The sequence below is a fragment of the Eptesicus fuscus genome, chromosome 9 (genome assembly GCF_027574615.1).
Source record: "Eptesicus fuscus isolate TK198812 chromosome 9, DD_ASM_mEF_20220401, whole genome shotgun sequence".
In the NCBI taxonomy this organism is placed as follows: Eukaryota; Metazoa; Chordata; class Mammalia; order Chiroptera; family Vespertilionidae; genus Eptesicus; species Eptesicus fuscus.
Genome location: NC_072481.1, coordinates 33511108 through 33534009, shown reverse-complemented (window position 1 = coordinate 33534009; position 22902 = coordinate 33511108). Strand labels below are relative to the sequence as shown.

The 22902-nt window shown below is 44.0% G+C and overlaps 1 protein-coding gene across 2 annotated transcripts in view; it reads right to left on the bottom strand.

The window, feature by feature from the left end:
- Positions 1-15044: 15044 nt before the first annotated feature.
- Positions 15045-22902, bottom strand: part of RAB3B (RAB3B, member RAS oncogene family) — a 70100-nt gene continuing 62242 nt past the window's right edge. The window contains exons 5-6 of one of the 2 annotated variants that reach the window (XM_054721424.1): positions 16600-16787; positions 15045-15505 (exon numbers count right to left, since the gene is read on the bottom strand). In XM_054721424.1, the coding sequence (XP_054577399.1) occupies positions 16600-16787 (188 nt within the window). In that variant the 3' untranslated portion in view covers positions 15045-15505. Of the gene's footprint in view, positions 15506-16149; positions 16788-22902 lie in introns of those variants that run through there. The other variant, XM_008139315.3, reaches the window with a different exon arrangement.

The following is a 22902-nucleotide window of genomic DNA, read 5'->3' as shown; positions in this document are numbered from 1 at the left end:
AGGACCTAATGATTTAATGTCTGAGATTTAAACATTAATTTGTTCCTTTTGGATGGTCATCCACTTCTTAAGGACTGCCTTGAAAAGGCAAATCTTTGATTAAATATTATAATGGATGTATAAGTGTGTTGTAAAGGGAATGAAAAATATGTGTTAGATATGTGCATCTACACTAATAAAAGAGAAAGATGCAAATTGACCATACATTTGTGACACCCACCAGCCAATCAGGAGTGAGTATGCAAATTAACCCAACAAAGATGGCGGGTTAATTTGCATACACAGGCACCGAGAGGCTGGGGTGTTCCACACCACCCCAGCTTCTCTGGGCCTCTGGGCAGTGTGGGAAGTCAGAAAGGCGGCTCTGGCCAGAACAAAGGTGGTGCTGGCAGCCAGGGGAAGGAAGGCCCATTCTTGTACGAATCTTCATGCATCGGGCCTCTAGTTAGTGTATAAGCATACAGTTGTAATTTGAAGCAGATGGGTTGGTTCAAGTCCTGACTCTACCACTTGCATGATCTTGGACAAATCCTAAACTCTGGTAAAGTCTCTTAACCTTGGTTTTATCATCTATAAAATACATCCTTCATAGGGTTGTTGTGAGGGTTAAAATGCTGTAATTCTTGAAGAGCACTTACAACAGAACCTGGTCAAAGTATGTGTTTAAAAACTGTTGGTAAGTATAAAGATCCTGATTGTTTCTTTACCTAATTCAACTGTTGATGCTGGAATGGGTGATTTCTTTATCAACCACAAGGTGGAGCTAGAGACATAGGAATATAGGTCTTGTTCCTCAAGAGTAATTTTGAAATTAAGGGGATAAAAGAAGTAATCTTTCCATCTGGGTCTTAACAGAATAGATCCTACCTTCCTCCATCATGAGAGCCTTTGGGTTCTTTGTGTTGTTTCTTGTTTTTCAAAAAGAGAGAGTCATATAAACAAAGGAGCTTTCTTTTTTGTTAATCCTTACCAGAGGATATTTTTCCATTGACTTTTAGAAAGTGGAAGGGAGAGGGAGAGACAGAAGGAAACATCGATGTGAGAGAGACACATCAATTGTTTGCCTCCTGCATGCACCCCAACCAGGACTGAGGAAACTACAACCAAGGTATATGCCTTTGACTGGAATTGAACTCGGGACCCTTTAGTCCATGGGCCGACGCTCTATCCACTGAGCCAAACCTGCTAGGGCAACGAAGGATGTTCTTTAATAATGTGAATTTTACTTCCACTTGGAGAAGATGACTGAACAGTTATGAGAGAAAACCTTTAATACACTTTATTTTCTTCATCTCTTCCTTAGTCCAGAGGCCAGGAGGCAGTTATTGTCTACACTCTTTGCTCCAAAAGGCATACTTATCACTTCTCCTAAAAAGCCTATTGGGCTGGGCAGAGGTGACTCAGTGGTTGAGCCTCAACCTATGAACCAGGAGGGTCACAGTTCGATTCCAGTCAGGGAACATGCCTGGGTTGCAGGCTCGATCCCCAGTGGGGCATGTGCAGGAGGCAGCCAATCGATGATACTCTCACATTATTGATGTTTCTATCTCTCTCCCTCCTCCCTTCCTCTCTGAAATCAATATATATATTAAAAGCCTACTGGGTCCCCATGCACATTGAACTTGTAGAAGTCTATCTTAGCACCCCAGTATTCTCAGGTTGGAGATTAAGCTGCAGTTGTTCTCGGAGGATCACTTTGAAAGTACATTTTTATAAACTTATTAAAAACTCAACTCTCATTACTGTCAAGCACTATCTTGTAGGCTATGTACCTGTCATAATTAAAATCTCAAAAAAGTAACAAAAGTTCACTTAAAAATGAAAGTATTACCGAATACCAGCCTTAAAGTACCACTACTTTCAGGACTCAAGAAAATATTACTATAGAAATGGAGCTTAGATCACCCCAAAGCTAACTGGATAAGAGAAACCCCTTCATTTCTATGTATAAGGCATGAATAAGTGAAGGAGAACGAAAGAGGAAAGATCATTCCAGGTTGAGTTCCAGGACAAAAAGTGGGTCAAAGAAAAGAAAGCTATGTTCTTATGAGTTTGAGGGTAGTTAAATATGGCTCACAGTAAGGGTTAAGAGGGGGGTGGCAATAGTTAAAACTGGAGGGTTAAGCTGGTGACAAATCATTAGGCCCTGCATTTTATGTTGAGTATCTTTATCTGAAGGTAATGTCAGCCACCAAAGGACATCAAGTTGGGGCAAGACAAGATTAGATTCATGCTTTAGAAAGATCATTCTGGTTGCAAGATAGAGAATAGAAGAAGGCAAGACAAGATGAAAGGTGAGTTGGATATTTTCTGTTTGCTTCTTCAGATACTCTTGCCACCATACTCCACCTGTTCCATGTTCCGGAAGTTTGACCTGTATGGGGTCCCAAAAGGCTTCCTTGCCCTCTAGCTTCTGGTTGGGTCTAGCATCAGGAGAGAGCAGCAGGAGATCAGAGGTCAGCAGGAAAGAGGAAAGAGAGTATTTATCCCCCAGTATCCTCCCTACTGAGACACTTTGTGAGGGTGTGTCCCTCCACCAAAGACCACAGTTCTGATCAGGCAGCCCCTTCCATACAACCGCCCTCTTTAGATTCTACCTTTAACCTTTCATGCCTTTGGCTAGTAATAATTCCCATTGTTGTTCTCACCGGGGAAAATGTATACCCCATGTTGATCTCCCTAAAACCTGTTATCTCCCTAAACTCATTTTGCAAATAGTTCCTTTATTAAACATACCTTAAATTATTTTCAGTGTACCACTTATTTCCTGCCAGACACTAACTGATATAGAGAAAAGTAATAATAATTATAGCTAACATTTATTATGTTCCAGGCATTCTCCCAAACATACATTAACTGATTTAATGCTCACAGCAACTCTATGATGTATCCCTACTCTATGGATGTGGAATCTGAGGTATAGAGAAATTAAGTAATTTCCCAAAGTCACAAAGCTAGTGAGAGACTGAACCAAAATTTGAATCCACAGTCTTTTCATAACCACTATGCTCCTTTGTTGAGGTAAGAGTTGATGTTGTAAGTTGAAGCAATAGTGTTGTAACATAGAGAAAAGAAAGAATTTAGGGATATTATTGCTAACCCCAGCATAATTTTGAGGATCTTATTTTTAGCTGTTCTTTATAGAGTCAGTTTATTGAATCATGCAAAGACAATCCAAATACTTATTTTAGACAGTTACCAGCTGATTCACAGGCATCCTATATGTTCACTATGAAAAGCAGAAAGACCACTAAAGAAGGAGTAGAAATCTCCCTTTCAATAGGCATATCAGTGGTCCAGGCAGCCCTTTCAAAAGCTGGGAGCCTGGAACGAATGGTAAACTCTGGATACTACACTCAACTGCCTACCTCTTGCCTGGTTTATTTCACACAACCAAATAGTGTTTTGTATTATTGCACAATCTACTCCCACAGGTAACCAGAAATTACAATATGGCACGGAGTTCTATGGCAAAGGAAAACAAAGGGGGCGTGGTTCTCCAGAGAGGGTACCTAACTGAGCTTGGGAGACAGAGGAGTAGAAAGACAGCATATGCAGAGGCTCTGGTCTAAAGTGTACCCCAGTCTTCTTCTCAAACCAAGGAGAGGTTGCCATTCAACTTATTGGCAGCCCTCATTCTATGAATTGCTTCAGTTTGAAAATATAGTTGGCTCTCCCTTCTGCAGATTCCACATCCACAGACTCAAGTAACTGTGGATGGAAAATATTCAGAAAAAAAGTCATGCTGTTGCTGACATAAATTATGTAGTTAGGCCTACATGGTTGTATCTGAAACTGAACATGTACAGACTTTTTTCTTGCCATCATTCCCTACACAATATAGTATAGCAACTATTCACATAGCATTTACATTGTATTAGGTGTTTTAAGTAATCTAGACATGGTAGGGATGGGTGAAGAACTGAATTTACTTTACTACCTGCTTAGACTTATACTTTTGAGGGGTTGGTGGGTGGAATGGGTTGTGCCTCTTTACCTAGCTGGCCAGTTCTTTTTTTTTTTTTTTAATATATTTTATTGATTGTTTTTACAAAGAGGAAGGGAGAGAGATAGTTAGAAACATCGATGAGAGAGAAACATCAATCAGCTGCCTCGTGCACGCCCCCTATTGGGGATGTGCCCGCAACCAAGGTATGTGCCTTTGACCAGAATCGAACCTGGGACCTTTCAGCCCGCAGGCTGACACTCTATCCACTGAGCCAAACCGGTTTCGGCATAGCTGGCCAGTTCTGTCTGCACTTTCTCTCCAGTTCAGCAGCCTTGTTCCCACATGCTATACAACTGTGTACCTAACACTCTGTTGGAGTTAATACTGAGCTAAGCTGCTTGGAGGCACACACTGCTCCATGATTTTTTGCATCCACTATATCACCCAGCAGAGAACTGGGACTCAGAGGGTCTCCAGACCTCTTGCAGCCCCAGTCCTTCCTCATCCATTCATCCTTCCCTGTCCACACTGATCTCCCCCTTTTTTGAGTCATTCATGAACCACTGCCTTGTATTGTGGCTTTCATTGCATTGGTGCTGGACCTATTTTCCAGTTCCTACGATCTCAGGTGACAGGAGTCTCCTCCCAAAGTTCTTAGCCCAAACTCAAGGAAGAGTTGCTCCATAAATGATAGTAGTTCAGATTAACTTTAATGCACATACCGTCATTGCCACTACAGTAAGGATAGGAGCTACATTAAGAAAAGTCAGTTTGTATAAATAAAGTATGTCAACATAAACAAGGAGACACCACAGATATTTGCAAATGAGATCTTCCCTTTTGTTACTGTATATACTCCTCAGTATCCATGAATTTCTTTATATTTGTACAAACTCACAATGCCATGTGACATTTCATATTTAATATGTCACTGAGAAGAGGTGTCAGTGCATGGAGCATAGGAAGAATTAAAAAGCATGGAAATATCTGCTTAGCTACAATCTGATAGGGAGAGACTTGAGAGTTATTATTCCTCTGTCTGCTCAGTCCCAGAGAAGGACGACTCCGATTTTTGCTAATTGCTCCTCCTGAGTAATTCTGCTCAGCCTGTTATGGTTCATCTCCTAGGCTGGCATGAGACCAGCCCCATCCCTGGTTGAATAAATTAGAAAGAGCAATTGAGGGGATTGCTGATGGTGCACAATCTGAATAAGGTGACATTTCTCTTTGTGACTCCAGAGACCAGCTGCCCTTAGTCCCATGATATGAGGACAGCATCTGCTGTTCAACCCCGCTCCAGGGTTTAATTTTGAGGGGGTGGGGATGGTGAGGAGGGCTGTGTTCCTCTTCTTTCTTCTCTCCCACAAGCAGAGAAGAAGCCAGACGAAAACACAACTAATATGTACTTAGGTTTTCTCTTCAGCTGTGACCCCCCACCCCCCTGCCTCTCTGCTCCATCCCCTATAGGGAGACAGGGCTCAGGATCAGGGATGCCTATTCTTGGGGGCAGACCCTACCTTGTTCTGAGACCAACTAAACACTTTGCTGCCTTCTCTATGTAGTCCTGGGCTGGTTGCTTCACTGATGCAGGCCCCAGTTTTCCTCATCTGAGTACTTGGAATAATAAAACCCACATCACAGGGTTGTGTCAAAGATCATCAAGGCTTTGATGAGAAAGTGCTTTGGGAACTGTAAATGCTGAACACATGATTGATGATTTTTATTACAGTATTCCAATCCTAGTGCAGACAGATCCTTCTGTCTGCCCCTCCTGGGTCCCAATCCTGTCACTGCTCACTGCTCTGTTATCCAATCCCAGCATGCACTGGCTGATTCTCTTTGGCTGCTCTTAGTCTCTGGAAGTTTCTGTGAAGCCAACCAAACCTCTGGGTATAAGGCATCTTGGCCCTGATATTTCCATGTGAAGTTAGGTACCTGGGACCAAAATTTGGAGCTGGGGGAGAGGAGGCAGAGTGAGGAAAGGAACTTTGGAAATGCCTTTGAGAGTGGTATACTCCGTTCCATTCTGGAATAAACCCTGCTTACCCCAGCCCCCCTCACAGTGGCTGTAACTTATATGTCCAGAACATCCCACAGTTTCTAAAATGCACTTGTGTTTGACTCTTACAACTACTTTGTAAAATAGGCAAGATTATTCATCTCATTTTATAGATGAAAATATGTTTGTCAAATGTCACACAGTTAGCATGTTGCAGAGGCGGAACTCAACCCCAGGTCTCTGGAACCCTAGTTTTCTGAGCGTGGGAGGGCACGTCTAACATAGGATCCAGAACACTCTGTTGTGGCTTATTTCTTACTCCTGGAGATTGGTTGCTGAGAGGAAGTAGGAAGTACATGAAGTATCATTCTGTCAGGTGTCTGGTGGCAGTCAGCCCAACAAGGTCATGCAACAGAGCTGTTCAAGGCCATCTGGACTCCCTTGTTCCTGATGAGATTCTACCTTGATCTGCTTTCCAAGTCCAGACTCCATCTCCAACTTACATCCCCTTTTTATTGCTCTTTTCCTCACGGTGTTTACCCTGGGTTCTCTTTTCTTAGTGCCCTTACAAAGGTCCTGACTGGATTTGCCTCCCTGGCTCTGCCTGACTGAGATGATTGTGTAGTACAATAGTCAACACCACATGTTTGTCAGGCACTGCACAAAGGGTTTTATACCCATCCTCTCATTTAATCCTCTCAACTACCTTCTGAGGTACATATTATTTTTCTTTTTACATGTGATATAACTGAAGCTCAGAAAGTAATGTTCTAAGTCACATAACTAGTTAGTGATGAAGAACCAAGAATTGAACCCAGATCTGTCAGACGGTAAGCCCTATGCTCTTAACCATACTACCACACAACCTTCTTAGTCCTCATCCTGTGGTCTGATGTTTGGAGGGATTGGAAGATAGTTCAGCACATGCAAATCTCTCAGCCCTTTAGTTTCCAGTTACATGACAGAGATTGTCCTCAGAAAGATATTGCCCAGCTGAGCCTGGCACATACTTGGTGCTCTATAAATTAAGTCCTCCTTGGATTGGAATGCATTTATGTCTCTTATCAAATGCATGGCACCTGAGAAATATATATATTTTCAGAGAGAAAGGGAGAGGGAGAGAGAGATAGAAACATCAATGATGAGAGAGAATCATTGATGAGCTGCCTTCTGCATAACCCCTACTGGGGATCAAGCCTGCAACCCAGGCATGTGCCCTTGACCAGAACCGAACCCAGGATCCTTCAGTCCACAGTCCTACTCTCTATCCACTGAGCCAAACCAGCTAGGGCCTATGCTCCATTCTTAACAAGTCTCTTCAGAGATTCTTGTTTTTCTTCTTCCTGTTGTTACCCTTAAAAAACCCTGGCACGGGACAGGCAGTCATAGACAATCCAGATGCACTTAATTGCTAAGATGCTTTCTGGCAGTCTCAGGAACCAGGCCCCAAGCCTGACTGAGTGATGTGGAGGTCACTCAGCCTTGGCTGTTTTCATTGTACCCAAGAAGAAAGGAGATTTTTATAATGAAAGAATTTCCACCAAAATCCTGTTTGCCACTTGCAGCTCTTATAGAAAATGGACATAAAATCACAGAGCATTAGTGCCAAGAGGGCCTGCAGAAACCATCTGGTCTAAGCTCTTGAAGCCCAGAGATAAGGATTGAATTAACTAAGGTTGCACAGCTTATTAGATTTAACCCAGTCTTTTGGTAAACCCTTCCCCCACCCCAAGAGGTACATTAGATTCTGAAGGGAGCTGGGAATCCTATTCACACCCCTCAAAGTTTTACTAATTTACTTTGCCCAACATTAGCATTTCTGTTGCATGGTTTTATACCAAGCAAAGGAAACTGTTTTATTCAAGTCTCCCAGTATTTGCTGTTTGGCCACTTCAAAATGATAGAACAAAAGCAAGTAAAAGCACATGTCACACAACTCAGTCCCATCAGTGATGTTCTCTCAATATGGTAGGTGTCAGGAAAACAGAAACAGATGTGGAAGAATAGCAGCTGTGGTGTTAGATGTTTCTGTCTAGCTTCTGAGTACGTGGGAAGCCAAACTCTGTGGACCAGAGACCTAATCATCAGAACCTTTGCCTGTGCTGTCATTAGTGTTCTTGGAGAACTACTCCTCATCTTACAAAATCCTTCTTCCTCATGTATTCAGGTACCAGAAGTGAAAATGGGCTTTGTTCCAGATTATATGAAGTCTTAATCAGGAAGTCCATAGATGTGGGATTTTCTGAAATACTCAGTGTGTAAAAATCAGGATTACTGAACTTTAGAACAGTAAGAAAACAGAACCAAAGAGGGAAGAAGGTATTTTTGTTTGCAAGTGATAAGAATCTAACTCCAATGAGCAAAGATAAAGGGAGGCTTTATTAGAAAAATATACTGAGGGGCCCTGGACGGATAGCTCGATTGGTTAGAGTGTTGTCCCAATATGCCAAGATTATGGCTTTGATCCCCGGTCAGGACACATGCAAGAATCAACCAATGAGTGCATAGATAAGTGGAACAACAAATCAATGTTTCTTTCTCTCCTCTCTCTCTCTCTCTCTCTCTCTCTCTCTCTCTCTCTCTAACAAACAAACACTGAGTTATCTAACGTAATCAGAGGAAGAAGTGACCAGACAAACCTCAAGAAGCCAGAATCAGGGCAAGGAAAGTCTATTCTCTCTTCATGAGGCCTTGTTTTCCCTTACTCCAGACCAGCCTTCTATACCTGGGTTGAGGATAGGCCATCACAGTTTCAGAGCTCATATCCTCACATATTTCTCACCCTAAAGGAAAGAAAATAACTCCAATTTTCTTTAAAATTGTGGAATACGATTCTGATTGGCCCCGCTTGATCATATGTCCCTTTTATTGACAGTCTTCTCTAGAATCGCCTGGTTTAGATAAGGAAATAGGAGTACTATGAAAGAAGAGGTTGCTACTTCTGAAGAAATGTGAGGAGACATATTAGCTGGCTAGTACATGACTTATCAGAGGTCCTGAAGCAAGTTAGGGGCAGATTCAGAGCTAGAAACCGAATCAGAAAAACACAAATTATTATTATTTTTAAAGATATTTTTATTAATTTCAGAGAGTAAAGGAGACGGAGAGAGATAGAAACATCAATGATGAGAGAGGATCATTGATTGGCTGCCTCCTGCATGCCCCCCACTGGGAATCGAGCTGTTCCCCTGGCATATGCCCATTGAAACATGACCTCCTGGTTCATAGGTCTATGCTCAATCACTGAGCCATGCCAGCCAGGCAATACGAATTATCTACCTAATAAAAGGGTATCATGCTAATTGACCATACCTTCACGATGCCCACCAGCCAATCAGGAGTGAGTATGCAAATTATCCCCACAAAGATGGCAGGTTAAGTTGCATACGCAGGTGCCAAGCGGCTGGGGGCGGGGTGGGACACTTACGTCGTCGCCATGGCAACGACACAGGCATTCTGCATCACCCCAGCCATTCTTGGCCTCTGGGCAGCATGGGAAGGCAGAAAGGCAGCTCCGGGCAGAGCGAAGGTGGTGCCGGCAGCCAGGGCAAGGAAAGCCCATTCTTGCACAAATCTTCGTGCATCGGGCCTCTAGTTAATAATAATAGAAGTCTCTGGATTCTTTTCATGTGTGCTACTGAAGTAAACCTCGGTGTTACTGAGATGTTCACTCATTCATGTTTTTAAAAGACTGATGTATAAAGGATGGCCTGTAGCAAAGTAAGTGTGGAGTAGGGAAACGAGTTAGGAGCTCTGCAGTAGCTCGCTAGGGGAGGAAACAATAGTGGGTTGGACCAAGGTTAAGACCATGGAAATGGTGAAAAGTGGGCTGACTTGAGATCTATTTTAGAAGAGAATCATAGGACTTGCTGCTGGATTATATGTAAACACTATAAAAAAGAGAAAAATAAGGAATTAAAGATGACCCTTAGGTTTCTGTGAAGATTAAGGTTGAAATGAATTTGGGGAAGAGTTCCAATGTGGACATATTAAGTTTGAGACATGGAGAGTCCCAGTAGGCACTTGTGTATCTAAAGCTTCAGGACCTGATGAGCTGTTCAAGGAAGAAATATAGCTACAGCAGAGCCCAACTATTCTCTGAGCCATCTTCTGTACAGATACTGACCGAATCCCTCTGCTGGGCTTCCAGCCAGAAACTTCAGGTGGGAATCACAACCATTATTATGGTGAATCCTTTGGAATGAGAAACCAGGCTAATCCCTCAGGGGGTGACTAAGAAGTAACCGTAACCAAAATGGACTGCTAAACAAAAATCAAAACTTCTCTATCCAATATATGTAATACTTTAAACAATAAAGAATTTAAATAAAAAACAAACAAACAAAAACTTCTCTATCCAGCTATGTCTTGATTCCTCCAAAGTAGACCCTTTGGACAACTATAGGAATGATGACACTGCCCTGCTCTTCATCATTTTGACATTTGTCTTTGGGGGATATCTTCAAAGCCAGGTTTTAAAATCCAGGGAAATTTTGCTGCCTCGGAGCGAGCAGAAGGCTTGGCTCCATTCCAGGGGGAGAAGGGGCGGGGGGAATCCAGGGAAATTTACTAAACTTAGTCTCAGATGACTTAGGGTTGCTTCCTTTGGTAGATTGGAAAAAACATGACCACAATATTTTATAGCTCCTGCCATCGAGGGATGACATCTATTCCTCCAGCCCTTAAAACTGGGCTTAGTCATGTAACTTGTGTTAGTTGGTGGGACATTAGCAAACATGATGCAAACAGAGGCTTGACGAGTGCTTCTTTCTGCTTTGGAGTTTGCCCTCTCTTGCTGCTGGGAAAACTTCCTCCACCATGTGAACAAATCTGGGCAGCTTTCTGAAGGATCAGACGATGTGGACAGAGGCCTCAATCACTCCAGTCATCTCATCTGGGCACAAAGACTTGAGAATAAGGCCATTCTAGAACATCCAGCCTCAGCAAGAAGGTCCACCTTGCCAGCCCACAGAACCATGAGTAATGATGTTTGTAGTTTTAAGTCACTACGTTTTGGAATTGTTTGTTATGTTCCTCCGAAGACAATTAACTTTAAACCAGGCAGTCTAAAGATGTTTCACAGTTCAGATGCTCCTTCTCTCTCCCTTACTCTTTTGGGAGTATCTGGGTGCAGTGGAATCTTCCTAGTGCCCCTGAAACAGTTCTACAAAGGTGACTCGGGTGACATAGAATGATGTAGCTTTCCTTCAGAGCACTTTGTAATTACATTGGAGTGGCTACTTTACAAGGTCTAGACGAAACCACAAGCTACTAGACCAGCAATTTTCAACCTTTTCATCTCACGGCACACATAAATTAATTACTAAAATTCTGTGGCATACCAAAAAATATAGTTTTTGCTGATCTGAAAAAAGTCCTATCTAATAAAGAGGGAAGATGCAAATTGACTGTCATGCCATCACAAAGATGGTGGCACCTATAGCCACAAGATGGTGGTGCCCAATCCCCTCAGCCCCACCAGAGTCCCCAGTCCTTTCAGCCCCACTGGGGGGTGGCAGGCATGCAGTACAGCCGGACCCACCCTCAGCCTCCCAGCCACCCAGGGCCAGCCCAAGGCACAGGCAAGCCTCGGATGTCGTCTGCCCAGCTGCCCAGGGCCGCCTGAGGCTCAGGTAACCAGGGCCACCTGAGGCTTGTGCTGCCGGCAGTGGCAGCAGCAGAGGTGTGATGGGGGCATCACCTTCCCCTGATCACCAGGTTGCCTCCCGCCCCTGAGGGCTCCCGGACTGTGAGAGGGGGCAGGCCAGGTTGAGGGACCCCCCCTCCAGTGCATGAATTTTCATGCACCGGGCCTCTAGTATAGATATAATTTTGATTCATTCAGACCAGATGGCTATTGTTGTGTTGGCTATTGTAATTTTTTAATTTGGCAATCTAAGGGAAAAGATGTCAATACCCCTGATTAAGTAGTCAGGTATTGATTGCATTTGTTAAAAATTCTTGGGGCACATAGGTTGAAAATCACTGAATTAGACTATATAACCTTCATGAAGGCAATGACTGTATCTGATTTGCCACCTAATGTATCCTGGTACATATCAGATACTAATTTGTTGAATGAGTACATTTGAGTTTTGCCTACTTCACATAAGGGATCCAGGCTTTCAAAAACATCACCTAGCAGTATTTGTAACCCACAGGCCTGTCTCTTGCACATACTCTCAGTCACCAGCTGTGGCAGGTAATCAGGTGTAGGTTTGGGATGGGGAATCTAAAATCAGTGAGATCCCAGGACACTGGTTGCTGTAATTCCTTCCCCTCCTCCCAAACTGTTGGCAAATATTCTTTTAAAACACTCGAGGAAACCTGGTATCCAAGGAAAGAGCTTTGGGCCAGGAGCAGGGGATGTGAGTCAGATCTGGAGAATTCATATTCTGTGAATGTTATAAGGCTGCAGTCACAAAGCAATTGTGAAACCAATGTCCCAACTGAGGTTATTTAATTAACTCTGAGACTCCCTGGGAGTGTGTCATTACCACCATCCCATATCACCTTCATCTAAGAGACTATCTGAAGAGGAAAGTTGAAAGTGCATGAGTCAGACAGAGGTAGGTTCCAATGGTCCTAGTGGGTGACTTAGCATATTAACATTTCCAAGTCTTTATTTCCTTGCCTGCCAAATCGGGATGATAATATCTTAGAAACACCTCCATTAAACTATAGGTACCTTGCAGGCAGGGATCACTTGTTTTCATCTATCTTTATCTAATATTTAATAGTGCCAGGCCCCTGATAGATATATAGGGAATAGGTGAATTTTTCCCCAGAGGTGATCTAAGACCTACTCCTGTCTCCATCATAAATGCACTCTCAGAGTGACTTTAGGAAATCTCCTCCCTCTCTCTCTCCACCTCAATCTTCCTCTTTGTAAAACATGGAGCCTGGACAAGATTTTCTCTGAGCTTCCTTCCATATCTAATATTCGACAAGTCTGTGGCCATTCAGTACCCTCTCCCTCCTTGCTGCTTCTGGAAGTTAATAATGTTACAGACTGAGGAGACAATATGTCACGAATCACCTTGTATTTACAGATACACATGCATTTAAAACAGATTCTATAAATAGCTACAATACTGTATTGTACTTTTGGCCTACTTTTGTTTCTTTCAAGGTCAAAATGGTGTGTGTTTTAAATCTTCTTTTATTTGGATTTTTAAACAAGATGAAAACCAGGGCAAGTTGCCACTAACACATATTATGTAGCTTGAACCTTGGTGGCTAACTGTGCTATTACTGTGATTGATGAACATTGCGCTGCAATCAGTTGGAAGCTGCTGCCTTCCACTTAGCGGAAATGAGGTCACAGAGCAGGGCTGGGGAACTGCCATCTAATAAGCAGGTCTATTTTTCTGTCACCGGTAGAAGAGTCTGCCACCATCATATTTAACTCTTGATTCCATCTGTTGTAAAGATGCTTGCTCCCTTGAACCAGCTCCTGAGTTGTAAAGAATTTGACCGTTTTTAAATAAAATTTTCAATCTTCACCTGGCTACTCAGTAAAAGAAAGATTATTTGATATATGTACTGAAATATCCAAGGGGGCTTGAGGAGCTCAGTCTGAAATTCTAGTACTAAGGTAGATGGATGTTACTGCCCAGAAAAATAGTAATTATCCCTGACTTGTATGGGACTTGACAGTGTGAAAAGCACAGCCAGAACGCCTTCCCTGTGAGGGGACCACATTCTTTCATGGTCAGAGAAGTTGAACAAGTCAACTTCCCCAAAATGCCCCATTGCTGGAGCAGGGAGGCTGCTTAAAGCACTGCTTGAGAGCTAGATAAAAATTGCCTGACAGCTCAGTTGGTTAGAGTATCGTCCTGATATGCCAAGGTTGTGGGTTCAATCCTTGGTCAGGGCACATACAAGAATCAACCAATGAATGCATAAATAAGTGGAACAAGAAATCAATGTTTCCCCTCTATCTCTCTCTCCCTCTCTCTTCCTTTCTCTCTGTAAAATCAATACAAAATAAAAATAAGGAATTGCCTGACAGAGGCAGGTACAGGGAAAGCCAGTGCTTGGGCCAGAGAAGCACTGGGCATCTTTTGCTCAGGCCCAGGGGATCTGGTTGCTTAAGAAACTGAGTCTGCTTTGCAGAGTGTTAGACATTCATCGCTTCAGATTAGTCTGAATCAGTGAGCAGTTTGTTAACAGATTAGAGACATATCTTTTCTCTAGTAGGCTTGAAATCTGATGGCCTTGGAATTGAATCCTCATATAGATCTAACATTTACTAGCTGTGTGATCTTGGCCAAGTCTCTTAACTTCTTTGGGTCATAGTTTATAAGAAATGGAGCATAGAATGGGGCAAAGAGCACAAACCTTGGAGCCTACTTACCTGGGTTTGAACCCATTTTTTATCATTTACTCATTCCATGACTTTAGGCAAGCTAGAGAATCTCTTTATACCTTAATTTCTTTATGTTTAAATGAGTTTGGTTATAGTTCCTCCCTCACAAAAATGTTGGGAAGATAAATGAGTTAATACATGTAAAGTGCTTGGAACAATGACATCAGGGTTAGCTACAAAGACATTGGGGTGATAATCCTCATTCCTCGGGTTTATTTTGCAAATCATCTGAAATGATGAAGGTGAAAAAGAGTCGCAGAGTTATAAGTGCCAGAAGCTATGTTAAAGATTATCCAAATAATCCCCTTCATTTTGTAAGTGGGAAATCAAGACTCAGAGAAGAGGAGTATCTGGTCTGGTGTCACACTTGATTTAAGGGCAGAATCCAGGTCTCCTGATTCCAAGACCAAAAAGTACCGTCCTCTGCACTGGGTCAGAAAAATCAACATCTCCATAGGGCCGACTCTGGAGGTTCCTTATACTGGTATGTAGTCCTTGGACCTGTTGCTAGTTAATGCACTTTCCTAGGACAATGAGCTGCATCTGAAATGGAGAGAAAACTTGGAAGAGACTCCCCCCACCCACACACACACACACACTGACTTTTGAGGCGGCATGTTAGAGCAGGGGGAAACCGGGTTCAGGCCAGGGCTGGGAGAAAACATTTTCAGAAATTATCACTTAGTTCCATGTCATTGTTTCAGCTAAAAACCAAACATGTGCAGTGTCTACAAACAAGCGGATATCATGAATTAACCCATTCAGTTTGTTTCTAGTGTCAGAGGGTTTTGCGTATTTTTTCTTTTCTTCAGGTATTTAATTAAGCAGTTTCCTCCAGGAGTGGCTTCACATCCGATTTTTGGTAAACACTAAGGTTTCACTTCGGGGAGAATATATGAGGTTTTACTTTTCTCAATTTGTTTCAGGGTCATGCCCCCCTTAGATTTATTCTGCTGTGAACCACATTTCCCAGTTGGACTACTCAGGAGTCACTGAAAGATGGGTTGGAAGAAAGGACAGGAGGGGGAGAAGATCCTATGGACACTGGCAGAAGGAAGTAGAACTGTTTGACGTAGAGAAAGGGCAGATCCCAGGGATCAAGACTTCTGTTCTCAAGTCACCTCAGGGTGTCAGGGGGCCGAGGGATCAGACTCTGTGAGGTCTCTGACAGCAGAGCTAGTACAAACTGAGTGAGAAAAGGAAGAAGAATTTCTAGGAGTTAGATTTCAGCTTAAAACAAGGAAAACCTTTTGATTATGAGAGCTGCCCAAAGATGGTGTGAGCAATGAGCTCCGGTCCCTACCAGGAATGTGTGCTTTAGGGGAAGAGATCTGGTTGTGAGGCCTGATCTCTTGTCAGAGATACAGATGGGAGTGAACTAGTCAGACTAGGTCAAATTTGGGATCCTACCCACTCTAAATTTTTCATATTCTGGGAGTTTAAGAACCAATGACCAATTTCATAGAGTTCCCACAGTTTTGAACCAGCTGGAAAGCAGCAAAATCAGAAATTCATGACCTGCTTCTTTATCTTGCCCGTGTTTCTCTTTTTTCTTTCTTGAGCTCCCTGGCTTGCTCTTTCATATAGCAGGAACGTTTGACATTTTTCAAGGGAATAAGCTTTTTCTTTTAAGTGTGTTTCTGACTCAGCCTTTGCTCCTTCACCATCATTACAGAGCTCTCTGGAGATTAGCTCTGGCCTGTCACCACAGCAACTGCCCAGGCCCTGTGAGCATCCGTGGTTAACAGACTTAGGGCTTGGAGAGCTAAGCTTGACTTGCGGTGTGAGGAAGCTCCACAGGGGAGCCCGATATGAAACAAGCATGTCGTGTATGGGGAGGTTTTCTTTAATAGGATTAGCTGTGCAGGTGGGCCTCACTTTACACAGTTGGCCAGGCCCTGGAAAGTGTGTGTGTGTGTGTGTGTGTGTGTGTGTGTGTGTGTGTGTGTGTGTGTCAAGTTTTGGTAAATGGAGGGAATCTTATTCTAAAGGCAGAAAAGAGATTTGCTTTCCAAGTCCTTGTAGTGAATCCCCTTTGTAAAATGGAGTCTTCTTTTGTAAAATCTCCACCCACATTGCAACCTTGGCTGTTAGGCTAGTGCTGAGTGTCTGTGAGTGGGGCCATCTGCAGAGAACCCCTCAGGCATGCTTCCACCTCCAAGGCAGGCAAAGAACAGCAGCAGTGCAGCTGGCTCGGGGCTGGGGTGGGCAGAGTGTAACAGGGGAAGCAGAGTGGGTGTGGGGCCACAATGAGGGGCGGTCAGGAGGGTGGGGCCTTGCCTAGCATGAGCAGTTCTGCTGCAGCAGCGGCGGGGTGTCCGAGAGACGGGTGTTCTTGGAGGCACCCAGCACGGAGGGGTCCGTGTCCAGTGAATCAGACATCTTGTCGCAAATGGCATCCACCAGGCGCTCGAAGGCCTGTCTCACACTGATATTCTCCTTGGCGCTGGCTTCAAAGAAGTCAAACCCTGCGGAGGAGAGAGATACAGATAAGGATTTCCCTTTTCCCTTTCATGTCCCCTGGTCAGACCACTCTGGATTAATACAGCCAGTGCTCAGGGGAGAAGCAAGGAGGCCTAATCCCATGGGCAGAGACTTCTGCTTCAAGGGGACAGCACAGAGCAGGGATTACCTGCACTGGTTTAGATCCTGGCTCTACCACTGACCAGCTGTGTAACTCCCAGAAAGTCACCTATTCTCTTCATGAATCAATGCCCCAGTTTATAAATAGGGATAAGTTTACCTACCTCATAGAATCAGTTCAAGGGACTAAACAAGATAATGAATGTAAAGTGTATAGCCCTGTGCCTGACACAGAGGAGAGTCATTAGGTATATTTCTAATAGAGTGACTACTTCAATATGTGTGCATAGTACTTCCCAGTTTCCAAAGCATTTATCACATCCATTATCTCATTTGATCTTGATGTCATACCTGGGGGAAAGAGGGTCCAGGCAGACCCTCTCCATTTCACTAATGTAGACACTGTGGCTTAGAGAAATTAACCGACCTTGCCCAAGATAAGTACTTGCCCAAGATAAGGCACCAGTATGAGAAACAGGCCTTTCTGACCAGGGCTTTCCCTCCTCTTCCCCCTGCCTCCCTCTCCCCCTAGTCTGGCCAGCACTAGTCTAGGCTCTGGGAGGCACCCAAAGATCCACACTGAATAAGCAAAACTCTATTTGCCCTTTCCACCCAGACACAAAGGCTTATCACCACTCAGTGGGGTCCATTCTTCCTGAATTCCCCTGGAATGGCCCTGTATCTCTCCTTCCCCCAACAAGTGCCCTCCCCGCCACACACCCCCTCCCCCCGCCAGTAAAAGGCCCTCAAAAAACTGCACCTAAAGCATGAGATATTCTTGACTGTTCTGTACCTTGAGCTCTTTAACGACACTTTCTGTGACAATGAACAGGACCTGGTTGTCTTAGGACCATGGTCGGCAAACTGCGGCTCGCGAGCCACATGCGGCTCTTTGGCCCCTTGAGTGTGGCTCTTCCACAAAATGGCCTGGGCGAGTCTATTTTGAAGAAGTGGCATTAGAAGAAGTTTAAGTTTAAAAAATTTGGCTCTCAAAAGAAATTTCAATCGTTGTACTGTTGATATTTGGCTCTGTTGACTAATGAGTTTGCTGACCACTGCGCTAGGAGACATAAGAAAGGCCCTCCTGATTCAGACAAAGTGGCTGCTTTCCAACTGAGGAATCTTGGCCAGGTTGGTGGCAACCCTTAAGAGTCTAAGCCACTTTCTCCATCACTTCCCTGCCCTAGCCTACTCCTTCCTCTTTTGTCTGTCTACCTCTTTCCCTTCCTTTGGAGTCTATCTTTATTTCTCCTCAAAAGCTTCTTTCTTCCCTTTTTTTCATTTTAGCTCTTCCTTTTCCCTTATGTTCCTTGCACTCTTTTCTTGGGGGTCTCTAATATTTATTGAGCACCTACTATATGCCAGACTCTATGCTAGGAGTTTTACAAATATCATCTTACTTAATCTTCACAGCAGCCTGTTGGGTAAATAGAATCTTCTCCAATTTATAAATGAGAAAACAACGGTTCCAAGAGATTATATAACTCATACTAGGTCACATGGCTGTATTAGTGGAAATTGGGTCTAGATCTGGGTTTGGCTAGCTCCCAAGTCCATCACAGCCCAGCCTCCTATTTCTTCCTATTTCTCCCTTTCACTTACCTTTTCTCCCCCTGATCATATCTTTTTCTTCCTTTACTAGTATCTTTGGCCTCCTTTGCTTTTATCTGACTACCACCGTGTCTGAATCTGGGCAAGTCACTTCATCTTATTGAATTACTTAACCTCTCTGAGTCTTAGACTCCCATATGTCAAATAGAAATAATAACAATGTCTTCCAGCTGAGAGAGGTTGGGAGGACTGAGCGAGGTGATGGATAAATTGCTGTACAAAAGTTGCCTGTTATAATGACAGCTTCTTTCTGCTCTTCTTCTTTCATCTGCGTCTCTCCTCTCTCTCTCTTTCATCTCCCACAAAGGAGGATGGTCTCTTTCCTCTTCCCTCCTCTCCCAGTTATCCCGTTGTCTACAAAGAGGCTGAAGCCCCCAGGTACAAACAAGGCTCTTCCCCCCAGCCATCCCAGCTTGAAGGCACTCACAACCCCTGCCAGCCCACCTCAGCTGACAGCTTCTCCTGTGGCCCATTTCCCGACCTGAGAAAGGCAAGCTGCAGAAGTGCAGGCTAATTTCAGCCTGTGATGAAGGAGGCAGCTGCTGGCTCATTATCCTCAGGCCATAGAAACCTACTCAGCTTCAGAGACCCTCCAGCATGTAGCTTTTCCTTAGTGAATATCTGGACTGTGGAAAAATGGACTCTGGCTGTTGACTGGTTTATTACAAGTGACAGTGGCAGGGGAGGTGTTGGGGGTGTTGCCTGCCTAGGAAAGGGGTAAACAGATAAAGAAGTAAATAGGCTTAAACCACCAGTGTAGATCAGTGATGGCGAACCTATGACACGTGTGTCAGCACTGACACGCGTAGCCATTTCTGATGACACGCGGCCGCATGCCGAGGATGAAACATTTGCTGCTCCTGAGGATGAAACATTTGTGACTAGAGTCTTGGAGTTAGTTTTTTCCTCAAAGTGACACACTACCTGAGTTATGCTCAGTTTTTTGGCGAAGTTTGACACACCAAGCTCAAAAGGTTGCCCATCGCTGGTGTAGATGAATGTGAGGACACAGGTCAAGGCCATGAGCACAAATGCCTTCTGAGGAAGTGGCACTGAAGGGAGGATATGCTACACTGAGCAGGTGGGCAGTGGGGAGAGGCCCAGGAGTTAGACAGCCTGGATTTGAACACATCTCAGTCAGCTACCAACTGGGTGACCACAGGCAAGTTGCCTAATCTCTCTAAGCCTGTCTTTTCATCTGTGGAATGGGGTAAATATCACATACCTCATAAGGCAGTAATGAAAATTAAATGCACAAAAGTATGTCAGTCCCTCACATGTGCATAGTCCTTAACAGTTTACAAATACAAATTTTTAAAAATGTGTTTTTATTGATTTTTTTTTTCTTAGAGAGCGAGAAGAAGGGAGAGGGAGAAAGAGACAGAAACATCGATGTGAGAGAGAAACATTGATCAGCTGCCTCCTTCACGCACCCAGACTGGGGATCGAGCCCAAAACTGGGGCATGCACCTGATCAGGAATCGAACTGGCAACCCTTCAGTTCACAGGACAATGCTCAACCAACTTAGCCACACCAGCCAGGGCCACAAATACAATTTTAGAACAACCTTGTGAGGGGGCTAAGGTGAGACAAGGGTTATCACTTGTAATTTACAGATAGGGAAACTGAGGTTTAGAGATGGGGCATTAGCCAGGGCTCTATCCCTTATGCCCCCTTGTCTTGCTCTCTGTGGGAACAGTGACAGAACACACTAGAACATTTCTGACCCAGGTAGAGCAAACCAGAGGCTGTGCAGGAATGCAGTGGAGGGAGAGAGTGGAGGGAAGGAAAGGGGTTGGAAGCCTCCAAAGTCAGTGGGGATGGGAGCCTTTAGGGCCAGTACTGAGCAAAACTCTTCACCCAACTAACTTCTCATTTTTCAGGATCCAGCTTAGATAGGGCCTCTTCATTCTCCTTGTGTTTCCTCTGCCATAGCACATGTCACCCTGCATGGAGAAGTCCATTTGACAAGGAGCTCCCAAGCAGGGACCATGTCATTCATCTGAGCGTCTGCACCAGTTGGAGAAGGTGCTTGCGGAATACTGGTAGAATGATTAGATGAATGAAGGAGGTGGGAATGAGCATGGAGGGTGTGGATGAGGAGATGTGGACAGTGGGGGTCATAAGAACTCAGCTCAATGAGCATGGCAGATCCTGTGCTGGGCACTGGGGACACTGAGGTGAATCAGAAACAGTTCCTACCCTTAAGGAGCTCCTAGTCTAGTGTGGGAGAGACCATAGTGACAATATTATAGTGATAAAAGCTGGAATGGTGAGAAGCCAGGCAATTGTCAGGGCACCAAGTTATTTAAATGAGCCTGGGAGCCAGGGAAGGCTTCTTGGAGAAGCTGATTCCTATAAAGATATCAGCTAAATAAAGACACGTGATTGTGATTGTGAGTGTATGTGTGAGCACATGCATGTACAGCACACAGGGGAAAAGGTATGAGCACAGACAATGGGGCAAAAAACAGCCTTGGTTTATGCTGGAATGACCATAGTAGTCTGTTATCATTAGAGCAGAAAGCTCCAAGTGGTGAGAGATGAGGTAGTAGGTGGTCAAACATGGAGACCTCGCATGTCATGCCGAGACTTGTCTCCACCGTCATCTCAAAGGTACCTGAAGTATGAGAACTGATTCCAGTAACCAGCTCATGGGCCTAGCCAGCTCTTTTGCTAGCAGAACAAGTCCAAATGCACCCCCACCTAATTACTGTCAGTCTCCTGGAAGGTTCTTCATTCGTAGGCCCAGATGGTAACCTTTTCCTCAGGTTCATTAGTAAGGATTCTCAGGAGCTGAGAATCTAGCGAGGTCACGAAGATGACAACCAATTAATCAGACTAGCCCCCAGTCCTTTCCTCCCTCTAATTGGCTTCAAAACAATGGAATTTCTGCTGTCTTTAATAGGTCCCAATTCTTAAGTGAATCTAATATGATTCCCTCCACCCCAAAATGATTGTTTCCCCTTCCAGTCCAAAGGCAGCTGTCACAGACCCACAGACCGTGTCCACACTTCCTGGTTCTGAATTTGACTTCAGAATTCTATTCAGAAACTTGCAACCTACTAAACTCACCCCTCCGTCCTGACACTGCCCCAGAAACTTTCTCCTTCACTTATATGTTCAAATCCCTTCTCCATCCTTTTCTGATACCTCTTCATCTCCATCACGTGTCAATCTTCAACTCACACCCCTCTGATCAATGATGATTTTGGCAAGGGACTCACTGTCTCCCTTTCCACGCAGGGTTGTTCTCATTCTCATGAACTTTTGGTTTCATGTGGACAATCCATCCAACACCCTGGCCTCTTAATGTCTTGAACATATAATTTCAGCGACCTTTTTCTTCCACTTTGTTTCAGCTATGCCCCGTCCATATAACCTGAGCTATTTTGACTTGGCTTTGTGTCACCAGAACTGAGAGAGGTTTAATTAATGCAATAGCCATCCTATTGGCTTAACACCCATTACCCTGCTTGGTTGGTCTCTCTCTAATTCTCCAGCCTCATCTTCCTGGTTCATACCATGTTCCAGAAACATCAACACTTTCTTATTTGGTGCCTCTGCTCAGGCTACTACTCTCTATCTCAGTGGTTCTCAACCTTTCTAATGCCGCGACCCTTTAATACACCTCCTCATGTTGTGGTGACCCCCAACCATAAAATTATTTTCGTTGCTACTTCATAACTGTAATTTTGCTACTGTTATGAATCATAATGTAAATATCTATGTTTTCCGATGGTCTTAGGCGACCCTGCTAGTGGTTCTCAACCTGTGGGTCGCGACCCACAGGTTGAGAACCGCTGCTGTAGAGCCTAAGACCATCGGAAAAACATGAATTGTAATGTAGATATCTGTGTTTTCGATGGTCTTAGGCAACGCTGCTAGCGGGTCGCAGCATTAGAAAGGTTGAGAACCACTGCTCTAGCTCCTACTCCTAATTATTTTTATTATTCACCTGTGGAATCACTGATTCTAGAGAGCCTTCGCTTTCTCTTCCCACCGAACCCCCACCACTCAGAACATATGAAGTACCTCTCCCCTCTAATACCATGGCACCTTACCCAGTTGTTCCAGTCAGATCCCAACAGGAAAATGAGAACTATTCTTAATATTTAACCCAGAGGGAACTGATTATATAGGTGATAGAAAAACTAAAAGGCCAAATAGAATAGTAAGGAAACCTAGAGATTATCAACAGGGAAAGAAAAATACAACAAAACAAGCTCTGGCCCGGTAGCTCAGTTGGTTGGAGCATCGTCCTAATGCACCAAGGTTTTGGGTTTAGACCAGTTAGGGAAAATATAAGAGTCAACCAATGAGTGCATGAATAAGTGGAACAGCAACTCAATGTTTCTCTCTCTCCCCCTTCCTCTCTCTCTAAAATC